Here is a 22359-nt window from a genome sequence, read left to right on the forward strand (position 1 = left end):
GTTCATATAGGTAGAAAATGTCAACAAAGCCAAATATGGAAACATATATTATTAGGACTTCTTATTCATACAATTTTGTAAGCTTGAAATTGTTTTTAAATACTATGCTAAATGTGCTTTAAAACTTCTACTTTAAGCATGGAAACATTTTTTTAAAGCATGGAAATATTTAATTTAAACATGTTGCACTGAAATAAAACTTTCTAAAATATAGCATATGCCTTCCTTCCATAATAAATAAGTGGTGAGTGTAACCCAAATTAACCGTTTAATGAGTCACCCACGTGTCCTTTTCTTGTAGTGACCACACAGCTGGTCTAGCCCAGAAGCAGGAAACCAACACAACATCCAGGCTATGGCTCCTATTTGTCTGCAACTACTACTAATCATAGCAATCCATATTGCCAGGCTGATCCATACTAGTGCACTTTTTTTTCTAATAATGTAGATAGAGTATTTACAATTATGTGTGGGTGGGGGTGGGTGCATGCTCAGAGCCCAGAAGGTGTCAATGACTCCTCTATCACTTTCCATCTATTCCTTTGAGACAGAGTCTTTCCTGAACCTAGGGACTGTATTTCTCCTGTAGGTCAGAAGTCAGCCAGCCCTAGCAACCCTCTTATCTCCACTCTTCTTGGATCTAGGACTCTACAGGCCTGGGTAGGACACCTGGTTGTGAGGTTGCTATGATCCAAATGCTGGTCATGGTTGTGTAGCAACAAGCACTCTTAACCGGTAAGCCATCGGCCCAGCACCCACAACTTCTTTTAATTTAACTTTTGGAGTAAATATGCTCACATGGTTCAATTTTAAAGAAAAAGAAAAAGAGCAGAACTGTGCACTGTTCTTCTTTTATTGCCTTCTCTGTCCATAGGTACTCAATTCCCTCCCCTTTAGGCAAGTCATGTTAATAATTCCCTCTGTATCTTGTATAGTGTGGGACACACTTGTAGTAAAAGTAGACCTCATGTATTCCAGGAACATGAAACTCCTGACATTTCACTTAGTAAATAGTCATCTTTGCAAAATTCTAAGGCTGTAACTCATTAGTAGGACATGAGATTAATGTTATCAATATTTTGTTTAAAAAAAAGACAAAGAGAAGAGCAGAAAAATCTGGTATACTGCTTTATAAACATTTGTTTACGCTTTCTACACTATTTTTACAAAGTCAATTATCTCTCCTCAAGAATCATTAATTTAAAAAAAGTTTAGCTATAGCATATGAAATTTTTCTAAAACTTAGAATTTTAATCAAATGTCTTTTTTTTTTTTTTTTTTTTTTTGGTTGTTTTTGTCCTTTTGCAAGCGTGGGCATTCAAACAGGATCACTATTGTCCAAACTAGTCTTGTACTAGTCTTGAATTTATTAGCTCTGGGTGGCCTCAGACTTCTGATCTTCCTGTCTCAGATTCCCAAGAGCTGGGATTACAATTATGTGCCACCAAGAACAGTCTAAAATATATTTTCTCAAGTAATTCTCTTGTCTCAAAATATATTCTGCCATTCTTTGCCTAGTCATTAGCATTTGGATATACTCCACAAGAGTTTGAGTAACTGGGACATAATTAGTAATTGGCTTCCATCCATTGAGAACTCCCAACCAGTGACACACAAATTCTTTTATTATTGTCTAATAATGCGGTTGAAATTTTCTTGGACCACACTTTTTGTACTACATCAGGGTTTTGCTACACTTCTCTCTTCCTAAATAGCTCAGTAAGCCACAGATGCCTACTTCATAGTTCATGACAAATTTTGTTTCTGCTAAATTTAACTGAAGATTGAGTGAGAAATACAGAAAACTCGATTTTTGTTTTTAAGATTATATGCTGGCACTTTCAAGAAGTCATCTACTTGTATGATATTCTGTGAAAAGGCTATAAAGCATTATACATTTGACTTTCATAGCAATTTTAGCCTTATAATTCTTTCTCTGAAATGAAAAACAGCTTCCTAACAGTACATGCCAGCTCTTTTAATTTACATTTGTAGTAAGATTAACTGCTTCTTCAATTATTGTTGGGCCAGACAGAGATTCTTACCATCTCACTACAGACTACTTTTGAAGCAGTTAAACATCACTACAAGCATGCTGTCTGCCCCATCAACCTCACCTAGTTCATGTTCTATATATATAGGCACTATGCTTTAAGGAGGAGGGAACTAGGCAGAAGCTAAGAGTAGGGAACTAGGGACAAGGAAGAAGCAACAGGTACAACAGCACGTACATTTACTAACCACTCTGTGGAGCTGGGGCCTCTGCTGAATGTTTTGCAAAAGTCTTTTAATTCATCCTCACAGTAAAAGGCTACTACTAAATGCATTCTGCAAATGAAGAGCCTCAGGGAGGTCAAGTAGCTTATCCAAGGCCACTATTAAGAAGCAGAAACGGCGCAGCTGGGGATATAGCTCAACTGGTAGGGTACTTGTCCAGCATGTGTACAGCCTGCGTTTGAACCCCAGCACAACAAACCAAGAGCTGGGATAAACAGCTCATTCCAGAGCCTAGAATCTTTCCACAACATATCAACTTCCATTATAGATAGCAATTTTTTTTCACTTTTTCTCAGTCCCAGATTAATCTGAGGCTTTTGATTGATTTATTGATTTTTCCCCCCACTTACATGAAGAGCAATGAGAGCAATGAGACTTAAGGACTTTAGAGGATACGTATATCCTCATGCCAGGAAGCCCTTCCAATTTTTCTACCTCATCTTCTGCACGCTCTTCCCTCTTTGCATTGCAGCCACAGAGGCCTGTTTCAGAGCCTCAAAGATGCCAACCTACTCCCAGCTCCATCACTCACATACTGAGATTCCAGAACACAGTCCGCTCCACTCCCCATGTGCTCCAGTTCTGACGTGGCTAAAGCCTGCACACCCTTTGCAGAGTGCATGATCTAGAGCAGTGGCTCTCATCCTGCGGGTCACGACCCCTTTAGGGTTTGTGTATCTGATATCCCACATATCAGATATTTACATTATAATTCAAAACAGCAAAATTATAGTTATATAGTAACAAAGAAATTATTTTATGGTTGAGGTCATGAGATCCCCGTGATGTATGAGGTCACCCAACACGTGGAACTGTATTGAGGCCACAGCACTGGGAAGGCTGAGAAACACTGGTCTAAAGTGATCTCACCCTTCTAGTTATAGCACAGCAGCTGTTATTAACCATCTACCATCTCAAGCTATAAGTGTTCATTTATGTATTTGCATTCTGCAATGTCTCTCTCACTAATAACTGTAGTCTACAAGAGCAGGGATAGTTTCTGGATTGTTTACCACTGTATTCTTAGCTCCTGGAGTATTGGGTCTAGTACATAAGTGCTCAATGAACAAATAGAGGATTGCTAAATAGGCATCATTCCTTTGTTCACAGCCCAGTAGTATCTACACAAAACAAAATATCAATGAGTCATTGACTAAAACAGAAAATACTATTTTACCTATTCTTCCAGTCTCTGTTCTATTTCAGGTCAATTTATCTTCAACATATCCATGTTCTCAGAGGTCATCGAAGGTATGGTTGACTGCCATGAGTACCACACAAATTTGCAGCCATGTCTCTGATCCCTTCATCAATGTTATTATATATGCACTGCCAATGGGCATACTCTCTTTTCTCTAGCTTAAGCATAATGGTTTTGGTTTTTGGTTTTTTTAGACTGATTCTCTGGTATCCCAGGTTGTCGTTAAACTCTTATGCAGTGGAGAATAGCTTTGAACTTCTGATCTTCCGGCCCCACCTCCTTGAGTACCTGGTATATATTGTGCTGAGAATCAAACCTAGAGCTTCAGATACACCCTCAGTCCATGGAGTATAATTCAAAAGTCTTATTTATTCATGTATGTGTCTATGTACACATGTTCAGATGTGCATGCCTATGCACAAATAGGCCAGAAAAGGGAGTCATTTCACTTGAACTGGAGTTACAGGTATTTGAGGGATTCCTGGCTTATGTCAGTGGTAGGACCTAAACTCTGGTCCTCATGACTGTGCAGCAACTGCCATCTCTCTAGCCCCCGCTGAGGATAACTTTTTAATTTACCATTTTCCTCCCTATTTTATTCAATCTCTCTTTCTCTCTCTCTTTCTCTCTCTCTCTCTCTCTCTCTCTCTCTCTCTCTCTCTCTCTCCCTTTTTCTCCCTGCCTCCCTTATCTCTTTCTCTTCTCTCCCCTCTTTCTTCCTCCCCAATCCCTACCCCTCAGGCCTGGCTGTCCTAGAACTCACTATGTAGAGCTAGCTAGCCTCAAACTCACAGAGATCTACCTGCCACTGCCTCTTCCCACCCCACCCCACTCTACCCTGGGATTAAAAGGCATGTGCCACCACACTCTTTTTGAGACAGAACCTTGAGTTCTTTTGTAGCCCAAGTTGGTCACATACTCAAGACCTTCTGGCCTTAGCTTGCTGATTCTGGAATAGCAAGTATATGCCATCATGCCTTGACAAAAAATATATATATATTTAACACTTGTGAGTGTTTTGTATACATGTAGGTATATACATCATATGTGTGTCTGGTTACCACAAAGGTTAGAAAAAGGCATTGGATCACCTGGAGCTGGAGTTATGGGTGATTGTAAGCCACTATGTGGGTGCTCTTAACCGTTAAGCCACTTTTCCAGCTCCCTCCAATTTTCTTTTTTAAAGTTTTAATTCCTCTCTGTTTCTGAGCTTTAGTTCCAGTAGAGTTGCCATTTCTGGACATTGCCTTTCTTCTGGCCAAGAAACTTATCCAAATGTCAATACATCCTTGGTCTTTGCCCTGGTACAGACATTAGGAACTTAGTCCTTTGAGGAGCAAGTGTGTCTGGAGTAAGTGACACTGAAAGACATCTAACTTATGGACAAGGGCTCTACTCTTTCTAACCACTTTGTTAAAAAGTTAATTCTAGCAGATGTCGCGCGCCATAAGTGACTTCTAAATTAATGGTTTTGGACATAACCACTTTTCCTGACATCTAATTTAAGAAAGTTTGCATATAACCAATTAAATACTGACAATAAAACAGTTCTGGCCTGTTACACTAAATGAATACACAGGAAAAGCAACAGCAGATAACACCTGTGGTCTAGTATGTCACTATATAAGGCTTAATATCAAAAACAAGGCCTTTGCAAGAGCCTGCAGTACAGTTACCCAAGATTTACTTGAAACAATGGTTTAATACACACATGCGTGCGCGCGCACACACACACACACACACACACACACACAGAGCACAGCAAGCTAAAGGACAAAATATATAGCAAACAATTTTAAATGGCATATACTATTTTCATTCTTTAATTATGCCATCACACAAAGAGAGTCTGCTTATCCTTTGTGACCACATGCCCTATTAAATAGATTTCCTATGTGCAAAACATCTCTCCAGTAGCATAAACTCTCTGTTAAAGTCGCTAAGTATTAGGAAAACAGTACTTTTGACATAGGAACCTTCACAAAAACTTTACTAAAATAAAGTGTATAATCTTCTAAATATTAAAAGATTTGATGCACGCCTTTAATCCCAGCACTTGGGAGGCAGAGGCAGGTGGATCACTGTGAGTTCAAGGCCAGCCTGGTCTACAAAGGGAGTCCAGGATAGCCAAGGCTACAGAGAGACCCTGTCTCGAAAAACCAAAAAAAAAAAAAAAAAAAAAAAGATTTGATGATATAAAAGCAAGCATGCCTTATGTTCACTGCTGGTATGTTTAGTAGGACCTATTATCCTATAAATATGTCTAATACAAAATAAATTAAAAACAAAAGACTGTCATCAGTGGGACAGAATGGACAGAGAGCTTGTTGAGGGTCTGCTACATACAGCACTGTACCAAGAACTTCCTATTTCTTCACTTATTCTTTTCTCACACAGCGAACTTTCAATTACTCACTAATAAGCAAGAGCCAAGTCATGAATTAAATCAGCCCATAAATAAAAGACCTATTTTAGCCTTTAATTTTAGTCTCATCTAACATAAAAATGTTTATTCACATGCAGCATACCTGGCAATGTCAACTTAGACAGGGGAGTCTTTAAGAGTTTTAAGGAGCCAAGAACGATTGATCACATTATCAGAGCCATGAATATTATTTTCCCACAGAAACTGTAATGGAAGAGTAGTGTGTTTCAACATACGTAATGCTGAACACTACATGCCTGCCATAATATAGAGCAGAAAAGCAATGTCATGCTAGCAATAAGACAAACAGGGAAGCTATGCCCTCTCAATTGGCTTGGTAGCTGTTACAGTCCCCTGCCAACTACTCCCTACTACACTCATAATCCTTAAATTTGGTGGGACATCATTGTGGGACAAATTTAGGCTTCACACATACTCTTTATTCTCAACAATAAAGAAACAAAGCGTAGTGCTTCATTTACTGTTTTTTACCTGGTTAATTTCTCTCTCCGTAAAAAATTACAAGAATTAGAGAAATCAGGAACATGTGTTACAAAAGGGAATAAGGAAAAGGGCATAAATCTTATCAGAGATAATGTGGATCGTGAAGGCAAAGGCAAGGCTGTGGTCCCAGTCCACTGTTCATTAGCTTTTGACTCAATGGGAATTATTTCCATAAAAGGTCTCACTCATCGCGTTAACCCAAAAGCAGAAAGACTGTGTATACTCACTTATATCTGGACACCAGCCCAAGGGGCACGTCCCATGAAAGTCTTTACTTATCATGGGAGTGGGATAGAGGGGAGGACATCCTATTGGGGCTCTCGGTGAGAGAAGTACGGGAAAACAGAAGGATCCAGAGGGTCCTATAAACCTACAAGAACATTAGGGCGGATTTGGGCCCAGGGGTTCAGCTGAAACTATGGCACCAGCCAAGGACAATATGTGCAGTAAACTTCGAACCGCTACCCAGATCTAGCCAATGGATAGGACATTCTCCACAGTTGAGTGGAGAGTGGAGACTGACTTTCATACGAACTTCGGTGCACCATATTTGACCACATCCCCTTGATGGGGAGACCTGGTGGCCCTCAAAGAAAGGATAACAGGCTACCAAGAAGAGACTTGATACCCTATGAGCATATACAAGGGGAGGAGGGTCCACCCCCCCACCAGTCACAGTCATAGGGGAGGGGAGTAAGGGGTAAACGGGAGGGAGGAAGGAATGGGAGGATACAAGGGATGTGATAACCATTGAGATGTAATATGAATGAATGAATTAAAAAAAAAAAGTCTCACTTGTCACACTGGTAAAGTGATAGCACTGCTATGGCTGTCTACCAGCATCCTTTCTTCCCTCCCATGAAGGGAAGGTCTCCATCTTACCATGTATTATATACAGTGTGTGACAAAGTGAGTGTGACCAGGCCAACTGTGAGTGTCGCTCCTTCCTAGCCACAGTGAGTAGTCCAGTCAAAGTCCTGCTCCTGACAGGAACAGGTGCTCAGTTCCCCTACAGCTTGCAGCTCCTGCTAAGTGTTTCCCAATCTGCAAAAGCCAAGAGACTGTACAGAAGAAAGATTCCTAACAGAGCATCTGACAAGCCAGCTTTCAGGATAATTCTGCTTTTTTGTTTAAACTAATGTGAGTTATGATCCTGCCTGAACCCACAATGGAGAAGCACTCCACTTACCAGGCATTCACAGGGCCAATGCAAAATTTAATGATAATGGTAGATAAAATGCCTGCTAATTGAAGGTGAAAATACGCTATTGTTCAAGCTACAACTCCTGTAGTAAGAAAATATCTCCAAAGAGTGGAAGGAAAGCCCTGCTACTGACTGAAACTAACAGACCGGAGGCTCAAAAATAGCACTTTCAGCTGAAAGTAGTTTAAGGACAAATACAAAGAAACTGCATCCTCAAGCAAAGAGAGAACCTAGGAGGCCCACAGACTTTGCTGACTTCAAATGACTCCCCAGAGAAAGAACCAAGTAATCACAATGTTCCATTAAAACTCACAGTGGGGTACCACTGGTCCCCAAAGGATATTTGTCTTTTCATAAGATCAATGTCTCAAAATTAAAAGAGATCTCAAATACACAATCTGATTTTTTAACTCTAAAGCCAACCAGAGTTTTAAGGCCTCAGAGGACACAATTTAATTTTCATGATTGCTTTAGTCATTTTCAAAGTATAAGTTTATTCATAGATACTTGTTACAGCATGAGGAAAGTATATCGTTTATTTATGAAACATTAGTTCCTTAAAATTACTATAATACTGCCAGATGTGGTGCCGCATACCTTTGATCCCAGCCCTCTGGAGGCAGAGGCAGGCAGATCTCTGGGAGTTTGAGGCAGCCTGGTCTGCAAAACAAGTCCAGGATAGCCAAGGCTACACAGAGAAACCCTGTGTCGAATAACAAAAAACCAAAAACCAAATTATTACAATAACACTGTGGACTGCAAAATCAGATAAGTCTCACACTCTTCCCTGCTTCCTCTGCCCAATCAACAAGATCAACCAAGAAGGTTTCTCCAAAGCTAAACAACCCTTTAGGAGAAAACAAACTTATTTCCATGGCTAGGAACATTGCAAAATTCCTAAAATAGCTGTCATAGTGTCAGCTGTCACCTTGCCTCTGCCTCCCAAGTGCTGGGATTAAAGGTGTGTGCCACCATTCCTTCTGGTTGTTGATTCTACTCCTGCTGGAGTTTCCCCAACCATGGACTGTGATCAGAAATGGCAAATAAAACCCTTTCCTCCCCGTGTTGTTTCTGACCATGGTGTTTATCACGGCAACAGAAAGCAAACTAGGACATATCTCTCTCTCTCTCACTTAGCTGCTACTATCATGTGCAAGGCACTGCACTAATGCAAGCCACACTCGGGGGAATGTGCTTTACCAGCCCAATCAGAGAAAACCCATGATTTCCCCCATATAGAGAGGAGAAAATTAAAAGAGCTGTCTTTATGCTAAATATTACTATTCTTACACTTCCCCTCTCGACACTCTAGTCTTCTCTGCCAGGACAACTAGGCGTCAATGGAAGGTATGAAGTGACTTAGCCTGCAGAGGTGGCTCATTACTGCTTAAAACACCAACCCCCATGAATCTGGGCCCCTCTTCAGCACTCCTAGGGTATCTGTGCTCACATGTGCACAAATCCACATGTAAACAGTCCCCACCCTCACACAGACACACACACACACATACACATACACACAGACACACACACACACTCATATTCAATTAAAATGGGTTAGGCAGTGGTGAGTCAATTTCATCAATGAGTTACATACAACCCAATTACAGAGAGCAAATTAGAGAATTTTAATATTTAAAGAACTTTAATAAGTGGTGAAAAAGAGCAGCTGAACAAGTTCTACATACAACCTGTGAAGACAGTGAGATCATTAGGAAAGTGAAATACTAGTAATAGGAAAGATGGTGACTCAAAACATTCAGGCTATACTCTGGCCTGTGAAAGAAGGAGAGATACTCAGCATGGTGAGGACAAAGAAGGGCAGTCTGGTTGCAGCTTCAGGCTGTGCACCCTGATGTTGCTACTACAAAGCCCTTATATTTTTATCTGAGTCATGACAGGAAAAAAGAGTTCATGAAAAAGATGTAAAGTCAAGTAATACAAATAAATTGCTAATTTATATCAGGCTAAGTTTGCTGGCACATACTGTGCACACCCCTAAAAGACTCGAAAGCAGGCAGTAGGATCTCTTATTAATGAGGGAAAATATATGAAATTGGGATCTTGTCGGGAACTACAGCTAATATTTCTGTTCTCCAACCTTTTCTTAAATGCTTGACTACAAAAACAACATGCAGGGATTTTTTTTTTTTTAATGGCTGATTATAAGTTATGTAATCTATGCATTTGCCCACATTTGGGCCGTATTCTTGGATCAGGCCAGACTGGACTCCTATCAACTTATCCCATTCATAACCTCTGACATAAGACATTGTATATTGCCTGTAATTCTAGCACTCAGGAGAGGAGGCAGAGGATCATCACAAATTCAAAGCCAGTTAAGGCGCACAGTAAGATGCTGTCTTAAAAAAACAAAAATTGTGGGGGCTGGAGAGATGGCTCAGAGGTTAAGAGCACTGTGACTGCTCTTCCAGAGGTCCTGAGTTCAATTCCCAGCAACCACATGGAGGCTCACAACCATCTATCGTGTGATCTGATGTCCTTTTCTGGCACTGCAGGAGTGTTTGCAGGCAGAACACTGTATACGTGATAATAAATAAATATTAAAAAAAAAAAAAAAATTGTGTGCTGGCGAGATGGCTCAGCAGGTAAAGGGACTCACCTCCAAGCCTGACCAGCTGAATTAGAGTTCTGAAACCAATGGTGGAAGGAGAGAGCCAATTCCCAACAGTTGTACTCTCATTTCTACATGAGGTATGTGCCATGGTGTGCAGCAGTGTGTACACCATGTATGTGCGCACACATACACAAACTAAATGTAAGAGCAAATTTAAAGCCAATCAATTAACCAATCTAAAACAATTTCGTTATCATGCCATTTGCTTATATCAAGGAGTATGAGGAAAATCACAAAAGCTCACTACAATGGCTACTGGAGGAATGCTAGCCATATTTGCCCCAATTATGGTTATTTGTTCTCAGGAACAGGAAAACTGAACCTGTGACTGAATCTATGGCTTGCGTTTGACGCAGGGGAATTTGGACCAGTACTTGCAGGTCTGTTCTAACAAATGCACAGGCCACACCTCTAGAAAGTGTTACCTCCGGTTTTTATTCTCCTAAAACTACTTTTATCTGATCCTATCATTTGTCCTCTTGAATTATTGTATCTGAAAATTGCCTCAAATCCTTTGTATAGAATAAGATAGAGTTAAAATAAATGATATAAAATCTAAAATTCATAGTTAAATAGAATTGGGACATAGTAAAAATCTGGTGCATTTATACTGCTTTTAGGAAAATACAGAAAAAAAAATCAAAAGATTTGTTTTTTTAATGCCAGGCAGTTACCAATATTAACATATACTTCAAGCCAATCTCTAGTATTCCACCTCAGCAGGCTTGACCATTTCTTCTTTTTGAACTACCTTTCTGTTTGGCACTTTCTTTCTCACTTGTACATTTATTTTCTACTTCACACTCTCGTAGTGAGTTGACCTCTCTGCCTTATCTCTCTTAAAACCTGTTTTACTCTCTGTTCTATAGTCTTGGGTTTGGTGTAATTTGGCTCTTTGTTTTTTGAGACAGAGTCTCACTGTATAGTTCTGCCTGGCCTCGAACTTACAGACTTGCCTACCTCTTGCTTCCTGAGTGCTGGGAAAGAAGACATGCACCACCCTTCACCCCCTTTGTTTGTTTTTTAATCAAGTGACTTTCTTCAAACCTGTAGCAGTTACCTGCAACCTACTTCATCATAATAGCTTCCCTCAATTTGAATTTTCAGGGTAATCCAGGATCTGGACCCACACTAGTTATCAAACTTGTCTCATAGACACTTGCAAATCTTCATCCACCTAGCACCAAGTCAAACAAGCTAACACACCTGCCATGCAGCATCACCTACACGGCTTCTTCTGCCTCCATTCCCTATCCCTGGATAAGATGCCTTGTCCTGCCTGAGTGTCTTAGCTTAACAATAAAGCTTGCTTATATAACCCACATGACTTCCTTCTGTGTTCATAATTAGCATTATGGACCCCCAAGCTAACTGTTCTAATTGTTTCACATAGATGCTATCCAAAGCGGTCTCATTTGTTTCCACAGTAATCATAAGTCATAAACGGATTTCTAAATCTAAATCCCACACTTGTCACCTTTGCTAAGCTTCAGGCTCACACATGCAGCTGGTCGCGCCCCTTGGACGTCCAATAGGCATGTCAGATTTAACATGTCCAAACAGAACTTGCCAGTGAAATGCAAGTAACTAATCTTTCTCCTTTTAACCCCATTATGCATGCAGGTTTTTTTGTTTTTGTTTTTTGTTGTTGTTGTTGTTGTTGTTGTTTTTGGTTTTTCAAGGCAGGCTTTCTCTGTGTAGCCTTGGCTGTCCTGGACTCACTTTGTAGACCAAGCTGGCCTCGAACTCACAGAGATTCGCCTGCCTCTGCCTCCCAAGTGCTGGGATTAAAGGCGGGCGCCACCACGCCTGGCATGCATGCAGTTTCTAAGGCCAAAAATCTACACATGATTCTTTTTCCTTCCCATTCCTAAAGCTTATCAGGGCCATTTATGGTTGTTAGGACCAAAATGCAGCCTAATTCCAACTACTCTTCATTATCACCCCATTCAAGTAGCAGGCACGGTCTCTAGCAGTGTCTCCTAGCCATCGCTCTGCTTCCACGCAGTCTCTCTTACTGCTCTGCAGAGTGGCTAGTTCGATCTACTTAGAGCCAAAACCAGATCATACAATTCTCTGGCTTAAAGCTCCCCAATAGCTTCCTACTGTGTTAGGATTAATCAATTAATGACTTATCATGGCCTACAAGACCCAAAATAGCATGCCCCATTCCTATATTTCTGACCAAGTCCTGCTACTTGACTAATTCCCACAATGCTTCAGCACCACTGGCTTTACTTCCATCCATTCGGATATACCAAAGGGCTTCTCCATAGCTGTTGCTCCACCTTCCTACTTACCCACAAGATCCCTCAGATAGCTGTCTTCTTTTTCTTTTAACGTTTCTGCTCAAATATCATTCTTCCTGAAGGACTCAGTTACCACAGATTAAAGTCACACTTCATCCTATCACTCAGTCTTATAGGATAGACAGATGGATAATTGTCTCTCCCAGTAGAATAAAACTTTACTTCTTAGCATTTTCCATTACAATTTGCCTGCTACAATCTTGAGGATGTAAAAACTCTAATAAATATTTATCAAGCAATTTATAGGAAGCATTATCTGCAAAAATAATATAAAGTCTTCTAAAGCCAGAATCAAATCCAGAGATTCTGCAAAAAAGAGGTTCATAACATCATAACTACTACTATTTCATGTAAGTTCAGAACATGATTGTTGACTCAAGTCTTCCTGAGTTAAACAACCATGTATTTCTATTACAACCACTTAAATTTCATTAAAATGACAACCTCTAGGCAAGTGACTCTAATGAGACAAGTAGAGGTCTTACTTAATGTTATAATGTCCAGTTTTCAGTGTACATCTATCAGGAAGCTGAGCAAGTTTCCTCGAAAGCATTTTAAAGTACTTTCTGCACTCCTGCATTCCTGTGTTCTGCTCATAATCAGTAGATGCAGACAGCGGCAGTCCATCTCTGACACGAATGACAGAGGCAGATAAAATCATAGACATTTCAACCCACAGAAGACCTAAAACAAAATGAGAAATTTTAATTAAATAAAAGCAAAGCCAAACCTGGTAACCATTTATAAAACTTTCAAAATCAGTAGTAATCAGAGTATTAATTAAAATAATGACACAATGTATTTCAAGAACCTCTCACTTAACAAGCTTTTTAATAATATACTTTTATTTTATGTATATGGCTGTTTGCCTACATGTATGTATGTGTATGTCTGGTGCCCTTGGAGATCAGAGAGCATTGGATATGTTGGAACTGGAGTTACAGATAGCTGTGTGCAGCTATGTGAGTACCAGGATCTTTTTCGAGAGCAACAAGCTCTCTTAGCCACTAAGCAACTCTCCAGCCACCAAACAAGCTTTTAAAAATGACATTTACAGCTGAGCACAGTGGCGCACTAATGTAATCCCAGCTTTCTGGTAGGTAGAGGCAGGCGGATCTATGTGAGTTCAGGGCCAGCCTGGCCTACATAGCAAGTCCAGGAAAACCAAGGCTACACAAAGAAACCTTGTCTCAGAACCAAAACAAAACAAAAAAATTTAAATAAAGTAGTTTAAAGATGACATTTGCGCCTGGCAGTAGTGGCACATGCCTTTAATCGCAGAACTCAGGAAGCAGAGGCAGGTGGATCACTGTGAGTTCAAGGCCAGCCTGGTCTACAAAGCAAGTCTAGGACAGCCAAGGCTACACAGAGAAACCCTGTCTCCAAAAAACAAAACAAAAAACAACAACAAAAAAAGAAGACACTTGCAAGCTGAGGAGATGGCTCAATAGCTAACACCTGCAGGGCAAGCCGTCTGATGACATGAGATTGGCTTTCCAGAACACATGAAAAATCCAGACATGGTTATATGAGTCAATACCTATCATCCCTGAGGGCTCCTACAGGTAGGTGGGAATTGGAGACAGAAGAATCCCCAGAAGCTCTGAGGCCAGCTATCTCAACCCTATCTCAAACAAGGTGGGGATCCAAGAATCAATACCTTAGGTTGTCCTTTGACCTCCACACATCTTCTGTAGTACATACATGTTCCACTCCTACTGGCCTGTGTTCATAGGATTAGATGATATACAAGCTACTAGAGAGAAAAGTAACCATCCATTTTACCCAGCTATGAACCCTGCAAGTGCTAATAATGACCTGCCTACAAGTTATGCCCAGAGGTGCAATAGTGGCAGAATATTATGTGAATAACCAGTCCTTTTTTTTTTTTTTTAATTTAAGGTCCACTCCATGAGATGGAGCCCATAACTGACAGTGTTAATGAGGGCAAGAACCTGAGACTGGCTAAGTCATGGAGCCTAGGTGAGAACTTAGTAGTATTATTCTGTTAAATAGATACTGAGATAAAGCAATCTCTATACCCAGAGATCAGTGCATCCCTCAACCCTCATCGGAAAAGTTGTTTCTTGGAATAGATAGACACCCACAACAGGACACTGTGCAGAAAGTGAGAGACTTCGGTACACTCAGCCCTGTATGGGATGTCTTTATCATACCTGTCCCTTCAAGGCTCAGGGATCTATGTAGAGGAGGATGGGGGTGGGAGGGTGGGAGGGTGTGAGAGCCAGAGGTGGAGGATGACTTCAAGGAAAATACAGGGCAGATACAACAGGGCAGAAGTACATATAGAACTCACAGGGACTATGACAACATATACAAGACTTGTACCAACTCAAGTGAGACAAAACCTAGCCAAGAAGCTACTAGCTATCAATAGTTGTTGGTAGAAGGACAATTAGTTCAGTTTTCTTCAATGGGGGTGATACTGAGCATAATTATCAAACACTCCAGGCAAGCCCCATGCTTGGGAACACAAAAGGGACTCCTTAATTTTTGTTGCAGTTGTATTGATTTCGGTGTGTGTTTGTTGTTTGGGTTTTGTTTGTTTGTTTTGTTTTTTATTTTGTTTTGTTTTGTTTTCAAGACAGGGTTTCTCTGTGTATCCTGGCTGTCCTGGACTCACTTTGTAGACTAGGCTGGCCTTGAACTCACAGTGATCTGCCTGCCTCTGCCTCCCAAGTGCTGGGATTAAAAGTGTGGGTCACCACCACCGGTTTTGTTGTTGTTGTTTTGTTGTTGTTGTTTTGTTTTAAGAGAAAGAGAGACGCTCAGGGTGGTGGTACATGCCATTAATCCCAGCACTGGGAAGGCAGAGGTAGGCAGATCTCTGAGTTTGAGGCCAGCCTAGTCTATGGAATGATTTCTAGGATAGGCAGGGTGCCACAGAGAAACTCTTCTCTGAGAGGGGGCGGAGTACACAGGAGAAGAACATGAAGTTGGGTGGATTAAGGAGGTGGGGAGGATTTGGGAGAGAGCAGGGGAAGAATATGGTCAAAATATACTGCATGAATCCCAGCACTCGGGAGGCAGAGGCAGGCGGATTGCTGTGAGGTCGAGGCCAGCCTGGTCTACAAAGTAAGCCCCGGACAGCCAAGGTTACACAGAGAGACTCTGTCTCATAAAACCAAAATAAATAAATAATAAATACATTTGAGAATTAAAAAATAAAAGCATTAATAGCAATTATTGGTGACTGACTTAGAGACATTGCCCTGCTATATAGCACTGGCTAGCCTGACATTCACTATGTATCCCAGGCTGGCCTAAACTCACATTAGACCACCTAACTCAGCCTCCTGGGTACTGAGCTTACAGGTATGTACCATCATGCTCAGCAATAAATTTAAACATGTAATCTTATGCCGGGGGGGGGGGGGGGGGGGACATAAATCCAGATGAAAATTTAATTATTTACTCTTACAATCAAATAATTTTAAATGATCTAAAAATCCAATATAGAAGACAATTAAGTAAATAAAATATAGTATACCCATATGACAGAATACAATGTAGCAACTAAAAGCTTTCTAAAAATAAAAAGTTTACTAATGTGGCAAAATCCTGTAATGATAAGTTCTAAAAGAAACATTTTGCCACTGGGCGTGGTGTGCCTTTAATCACAGCACTTGGGAGGCAGAGGCAGGCGGATCAATTTGCGGCCAGCCTGGTCTACAAAGAGAGTCTAGGACAGCCAAGGCTACACAGAGAAACCCTGTCTCAAAAAAAATTTTTTTAAAGCAAGATTAAAAACTGCATATTTTACAAAGTAAAGTGGCATATAACTGTAATCTTAACACTGAGGAGGGCAGAAGAAAGAGGATCATGAGGTGGAAGCAAGCCTGGGCTACATTACAAGGCCTAGTCTCAAAAGAAATGTTTAGATAAACAAAAATTCAGAGATTCCTAATATATACTTCAAGCCAGTAAACAGAAGCAGGACACAGTTGCCAAGGCCATAAAAGGTTGTCAGAGGAGTGTTTCTATTTATCAGTAGATAAATTTTTTTCTTTGGAGAAAAAGTTACCCCTACCCAGAGTATTTTTGATTTAACATCAAACCAATTAAGGGGAAAAGAAGAAGAGGGGGAGGAGGAGGAAGAAGAGGAAGAAGGGAGGACGAGGAGGAGGGAGGAGGAAGGAGCAAACAACTAGGATCTAGGATAAATATCCAAAGAACAATGAAGCTCTAATAATTTACACAAAGACTCTAGTAACCTTAGGATAAACAGTCTCTTTCAACTCAAAAGTCACACCACCCTTTTGAAAAGCTTTACTAGACTCTCAGAGAATATACCGAAACAAGCAAACAATAAACCAGGCATGTGCCTGTGCGGAGGCCAAGCTAGGGTTAGAGCACCTAAGAGCTAGTCAGTGTGGAAGCTGAGGAAATCAAGGGAGGGCAATGGAACTAAGGAAAGCAAGAGGGTGCAACAGTTGCCTTGGAAGCTTTGGGAAGGATATCAGCCTTTTCCTATCAGAGCCATGGATGAATCTTTCAGCCCTTGCTTCACTTTTCTTCACTTTTAACACAAAGAAAACATTATAACTGTCTTTAGATAACAGAAACCACACAGGAAGTGTGAAGAGTGCTCAGCATTTCCTTCCAACAGCAATTGTAGAGGACAGAGTCCAAATTGGAATCTAGGGAAAGCTGCAAAGACTAAGGAAAGTCAAGCCCCAAAACATCAATTAACTGGATGCTTATCAGCCTCTCAGGCGGGCCCCTCTCCCTCAGAAGCCTGTAGGGTCAAAGTGTCAGGAAAGCATTTCTCAAAATCCAAGTATGATAGTTCTCGGACACACCATCTAGCCAAATGCCCCTACCACCTCGTTAAAGAGAAAGATGTTTTATGCTTGGGTCACTCATCTTTTATTTCAGTTCATCATGTCCCAAGCTTTGGCACTCAAGTACCACTTTCAGAACTCTTAACTTATCTGCATTGCACCTGTACAATTGTTTACTTACCAAATACCAATCTCTCAACTGACTTCTGCCCTGTATTTTAACAATAATATCTACAAAATGAGTTTTGAGACATTAGGGTTTTTCTTCCTAAATATAAGTTAAAATAGGAAAAAAAAGTGTGTTTTATTTGTATGTGCAAGAAATATTTTGGATGCTTGTTTTTTGTTGTTGTTGTTGTTTTGGTTTGGTTTGGTTTTGGTTTTGGTTTTTTTTTGAGACAGGGTCTCTCTGTGTAGCCTTGGCTGTCCTGAACTCACTTTGTAGACCAGGCTGGGCTCAACCTCACAGCGATCCGCCTGCCTCTGCCTCCCAAGTGCTGGGATTAAAGGCGTGCACCACTACACCTGGCAGATGCTTGCTTTTTAAATGTTCTGCTTACCAAATCATCCTACATAAACAATGACACCTAAACTTGGGAAACTAACTTGTTATCTATCATTTTGTTAAAGTAACTGCTAAATCTGTGAGAGTTAGAAGGGAGTAATTTGAGAATTGGGTGCATAATTGTGATGCAAAGGGTGGAGTGAGATTGATTGAACTTAATTGACCATATTAATTGCAAAGCTCAGTCTGGGAGAAGAATAAATGAAAATAAAGGAAAACGGTACCAAGGGCTACGAGAATTTACTGTGAAGTTTTGCCAGTACTGTCTACCTCATTAGCAGCCCTTGCTGCTTGCTTCTACTGTGGGCACCTGCACCACACACTGTGTAAAACCTCAAGACCCACAACAGAATATACCCACAATTAGAGAAAGGGGCCCTAAATACGTCAATGCCATACAGTTCAGATAGGTAGGTATAACTTCTATTTCACAGATGAGAAAACTGACACTTGTTCAAGTTTACTTCTAGTTATAGCAGAACTAATATTTAAGCCTAAATATCTTATATCTCAACAACGCTGGGTTACAACAGGGTCCCCAAACCAGGAAAGCAACAAGCATTAAAAAAAAAAAAGCATTCGCTTTATGTGGGTTTTTTGGTTTTGTTTTTTCAATTTAGACCATTTCACTAAGCCTCTGCCTGGTTGGCAGGCTTGCATCTTAACACCTGGCATAGCTGGTCATTTTAAAGTAATAATATAAACAGCACCACAATATGGTAGTTAAAAAGTCAAATTCAAGCTGGGGAGATGGCTCAGTGGCTAAAGCATTTACTATGTGGTCATGTGGACTAATGTAACAGATCCCTAGAACTCAAGTAAAGACTAGGCAAGACAGGTAAAAGAGATGGGATCTCCCAGGCAGGTCAGCTATCTGGACTGGCTGGAACTGACAGCTAGGTTAAAAAAAGACCCCATCTCAATTAAGAGGATGACAACCAGGGAAGAGTCTGGATGGAAGTCAACACCCAACCTTCATACACACCTGCACACATAAGTGTGCCAACATACACTTGGATACACACATACGCATGCACGCCACACACAATAAATGTAAAGTTAAAAAATAATAAATGAATTTTTAAAAAGCCAGATTCCCAGATTGCCTAGATTTAAACCCATGCTTTACTGCATACTTGTCTCATCACTTTAAGCCTTGCTTTTCAAAACTTCAATTTCCTCACCTCTAGGCCATGGCTACTAATAGTACCTACCCTACAAATTTCTTTTTAAGATACTAGTAGCCTCTACCACTACGCTCATAAAAAGCACTTGGCATTGCCTGTAATCTACTACAAGTTTTACTTTAAGTATTTTGGTATGCTTGATACTAACAAGCTATCTACTCTTACAGACCAAGCACTTCAATATACCTCATTTGAGCCTTCCAGGAACCTGTGAGGTTGAGTATCAGTTTCATTTTGCTTTGCACGAAACATAAGTCCCAAATATTTAAGTCATTTGTTCAACCCCAGACTACTAAGTAGAGGGTCTAATTCTAACAACTCTATGAAACATTGTCTCTCAACATACCCAAGCTTAACTACATGGTGAGGAAGTCACTCGCATCTCCCTGACAGGAGTTTCTTTTCATACACCAACCTAAAACATAAACTTTAAGCAGCCTCTAAAAATAAAGTACTAAACTAACGTGATATCTTAAGTGGGAAATGCCCGATGCCTCAATAACTTTGGACATGATCGCGGGTGTCAGGTTTACATCTGAATCTTCCTTTACACACCACAAGTTCTAAGTGCTGCTTGAGACACCGCCTAACTTCTCACAAGGCTGGCAAATGAATGGGTACCAGTAACATGGAATGTGAGTCCGGTTTCTAAAATGGTTGTTCCACCGATCAGCTTGGGTTCTATGACGTCTATCAGGGCGGACACGCAGGCTCTGCCCTGAGTTAAGTCCAGGAGGGGAGGGTTCTGAAGAGTTCCACCTGCTTCAGGTAAGGGTGATCCCGGAAGCTAAGCAGCAGGAGACCAACTCTAAAGCTGCTCTGACTGGCAGAGTGACTCAAACCAGCTACAGATTGGCCTTCTCCGGAGATTCCCCACTTGTGGAGCCAATTTCTCGGGGCTCTCTTCTACCACATAGAGTCGCAAAGTACCTTAAACAGGGCCTCGCGGGGTTTCCCAGAGCCAACGCGGGAGATCTCCAACTGCAACGCCCATTCAGCCTCCACAAATCGCAGGGTGCAAGCTTCCCCGCCCAAAAGAAACTAGGAATGCCACCTCAAGCTCTCTCGGGCCACCTACCAGCCCGGGTGACTCGGTGTGCTTCTGACATCTGGGGCCAGGAAGTCTGCGGCTCGCTGGACCGTCCCTCCCCGTCAGCAGCCCCTACTCCGGCCGTCCATCCCGGGACAGGCCTGCCAAACAGCAACCGCCGCCCGCGCGGCTCGCAGCCCTAGGTCGCAGGGACCCGGACCCCGCAAGCCCTCCCTCCTAAGCTCTGCGGCCACCGCCACCCAGCTCCGGCTCGGGCACTACCGGTCAGGCCGAGGTGGAACACCGAGAGCGGCGCGAGCGGCCGGCCAGGGATCCACAGAGACCTTGAGGAGGCTGAGAAGGGGGGCCGGGTCGTACCTGTGCTCCCGGACCCAAGGCTCGGAGTGACGCGCCACGCAGTGCATTCTGGGGCCGGGAGTGGCCTTCCAGCGGGGTTGCCCGCGTCCAACGTGGCTGGCGTAGGAGGAGCTCGCACGGACCAATCACACTCCGTGGGAAGCACCCAAGGACACGCCCCGTTCCGAGGCCCGCCCTGTCCCCGCCCCCTCCAGCGGATATTGGCAGGTTCTCACGCACCTGCGCCCGGAGATTGCCTTCACTACGGAGGAGAGAATTATGCTGTCCGCCAAAAATGAGGCTAATCTCCTTCACCTGCTGCTTTGTGTCTGGAAGCAATTTGTCTCTCATGCGCCACTCAGAACAGAGGAAAAGCTCTCTCTGGTGAACAGGGAAAGGATCATCTCCCATTAGCTGCTACACAAAGAAACTTACCAAGAGAGAGAAATGCCAGATGCAGGGAGGGAGAGGGCGGGCAGGCGGCGGGGGGCGGGGGGGACCTGAGGGGGGGCGCGGGGGGGGCGGAGTAGCTCCTCCCAGCCTTCACAAAGTTATGTATTTTTTAAACAAGAGTATGCTGAATGTCTGTTAATTGGTAACCAGCATATTAAGCATGTTTTTACAGGAAAGTACACAGCACTCCTTTTAAGGTGTAATAGAAGTAAGAGGCATTAGAGCAAAAGTGTTACAGAAATATACAATGTTATTGGTACTGTGAAGAAAAATTAATAGGTACAGGAAGAACTCCCTGAATAAGTGCATTTAAAAGTCAAAGCATATTAAGGGACCTTTAAGAATGGCCTGGGCCCTAGAAACATGATTTACGAGAATTTAAATTATACTAGGAACGTGTGCTGGTTGGTTTCTGTGAACTGGATACAAACCTTAACATAGCTAGAAGAGGGAATCTTAATGGAGAAAAATGCCTCCGTAAAATTGGCCTGTGGGCAAGTCTGTGGGATATTGCTGTGATTGGTGATTGATTTAGCAGAGCCCAGAGCTTGGTGGGTGGTGTCACCCCAGGGCAGGTAGTCCTGGCTTGTACAAGAAAGCAGGCTGAGCAAACCATGGGGAGCAAGCCAGTAAGCAGCACCCCTTCGTGACGTCTGCTTGAGTAACTGCCTCCAGATTCCTGCCTTGTGTTTCTATTCATGAGATTAAACATGGCGACCAAAAGCTGGTTAATCTCGTGAATAGAAATTCTAATACAGAGAGTATGTAGGAGCAAGTTCAGGCTGAGATGAGGCACGAGCTAAACTCTCTTTGGCTACTTTATACAGATCGAACTATCAGCAGCTGTGTACCCTGAGATAAACGAGGAGCTAATAAAGACTCTTAAGTAGGACCTGATTTACATATTTTAAGGCTCACTCTGCTGTTGATGGCGCATGGATTGGTAGAGGGCAAGAAGGTTACTGATGGGCCAGTTTGGAGGCAGATATATTGGTCAAGGCTTAAACTAAGATAATGGCAGTGGAGGCAAAAAGAGGTGTATAATTTCTACATATGAATAAATAATAGGTGGAATTCATGGGACTTAATCTACTGATTTTCTGGAGTGGGTCAAAAAAAAAAAAAAAGAAAAGAGGACTATTAAAGATGGCTCCTTAGGTAACTAGATGGGTTAAGGAGACATTTAGATTCACAGAGTGTAGCAAATGTGTGGGGCTATTTAAATTTGAGAGACGTATAAGTGGGACTGTCAAGAAGCAGTTTTGGACAAGTATGCCTAGGGCTCAGAGGGAGGATGTGAACTAATTATGCAGTTAGCAGTTCTTAGTATGAATTAACAAAGCATTCCACCCTGGTATAGGGTTTCAACGGAAATGCACCCATATGTATTTAAAATGTCTACCA

General features: G+C 41.7%; 1 protein-coding gene across 2 annotated transcripts in view; it reads right to left on the minus strand.

The window, feature by feature from the left end:
* The window catches only part of Sec22a (SEC22 homolog A, vesicle trafficking protein), a 56153-nt gene extending 35534 nt beyond the window's left edge, over positions 1-20619 (minus strand). Inside the window, exons 1-2 of one of the 2 annotated variants that reach the window (XM_051149856.1) lie at positions 20524-20619; positions 13044-13242 (exon numbers count right to left, since the gene is read on the minus strand). In XM_051149856.1, coding sequence (XP_051005813.1) covers positions 13044-13225 — 182 coding nt within the window. In that variant the 5' untranslated portion in view covers positions 13226-13242; positions 20524-20619. Of the gene's footprint in view, positions 1-13043; positions 13243-20523 lie in introns of those variants that run through there. The other variant, XM_051149857.1, reaches the window with a different exon arrangement.
* Between the last annotated feature and the right edge of the window lie 1740 nt (positions 20620-22359).

Source organism: Acomys russatus, chromosome 8 (genome assembly GCF_903995435.1).
Source record: "Acomys russatus chromosome 8, mAcoRus1.1, whole genome shotgun sequence".
NCBI classification, from domain to species: Eukaryota; Metazoa; Chordata; class Mammalia; order Rodentia; family Muridae; genus Acomys; species Acomys russatus.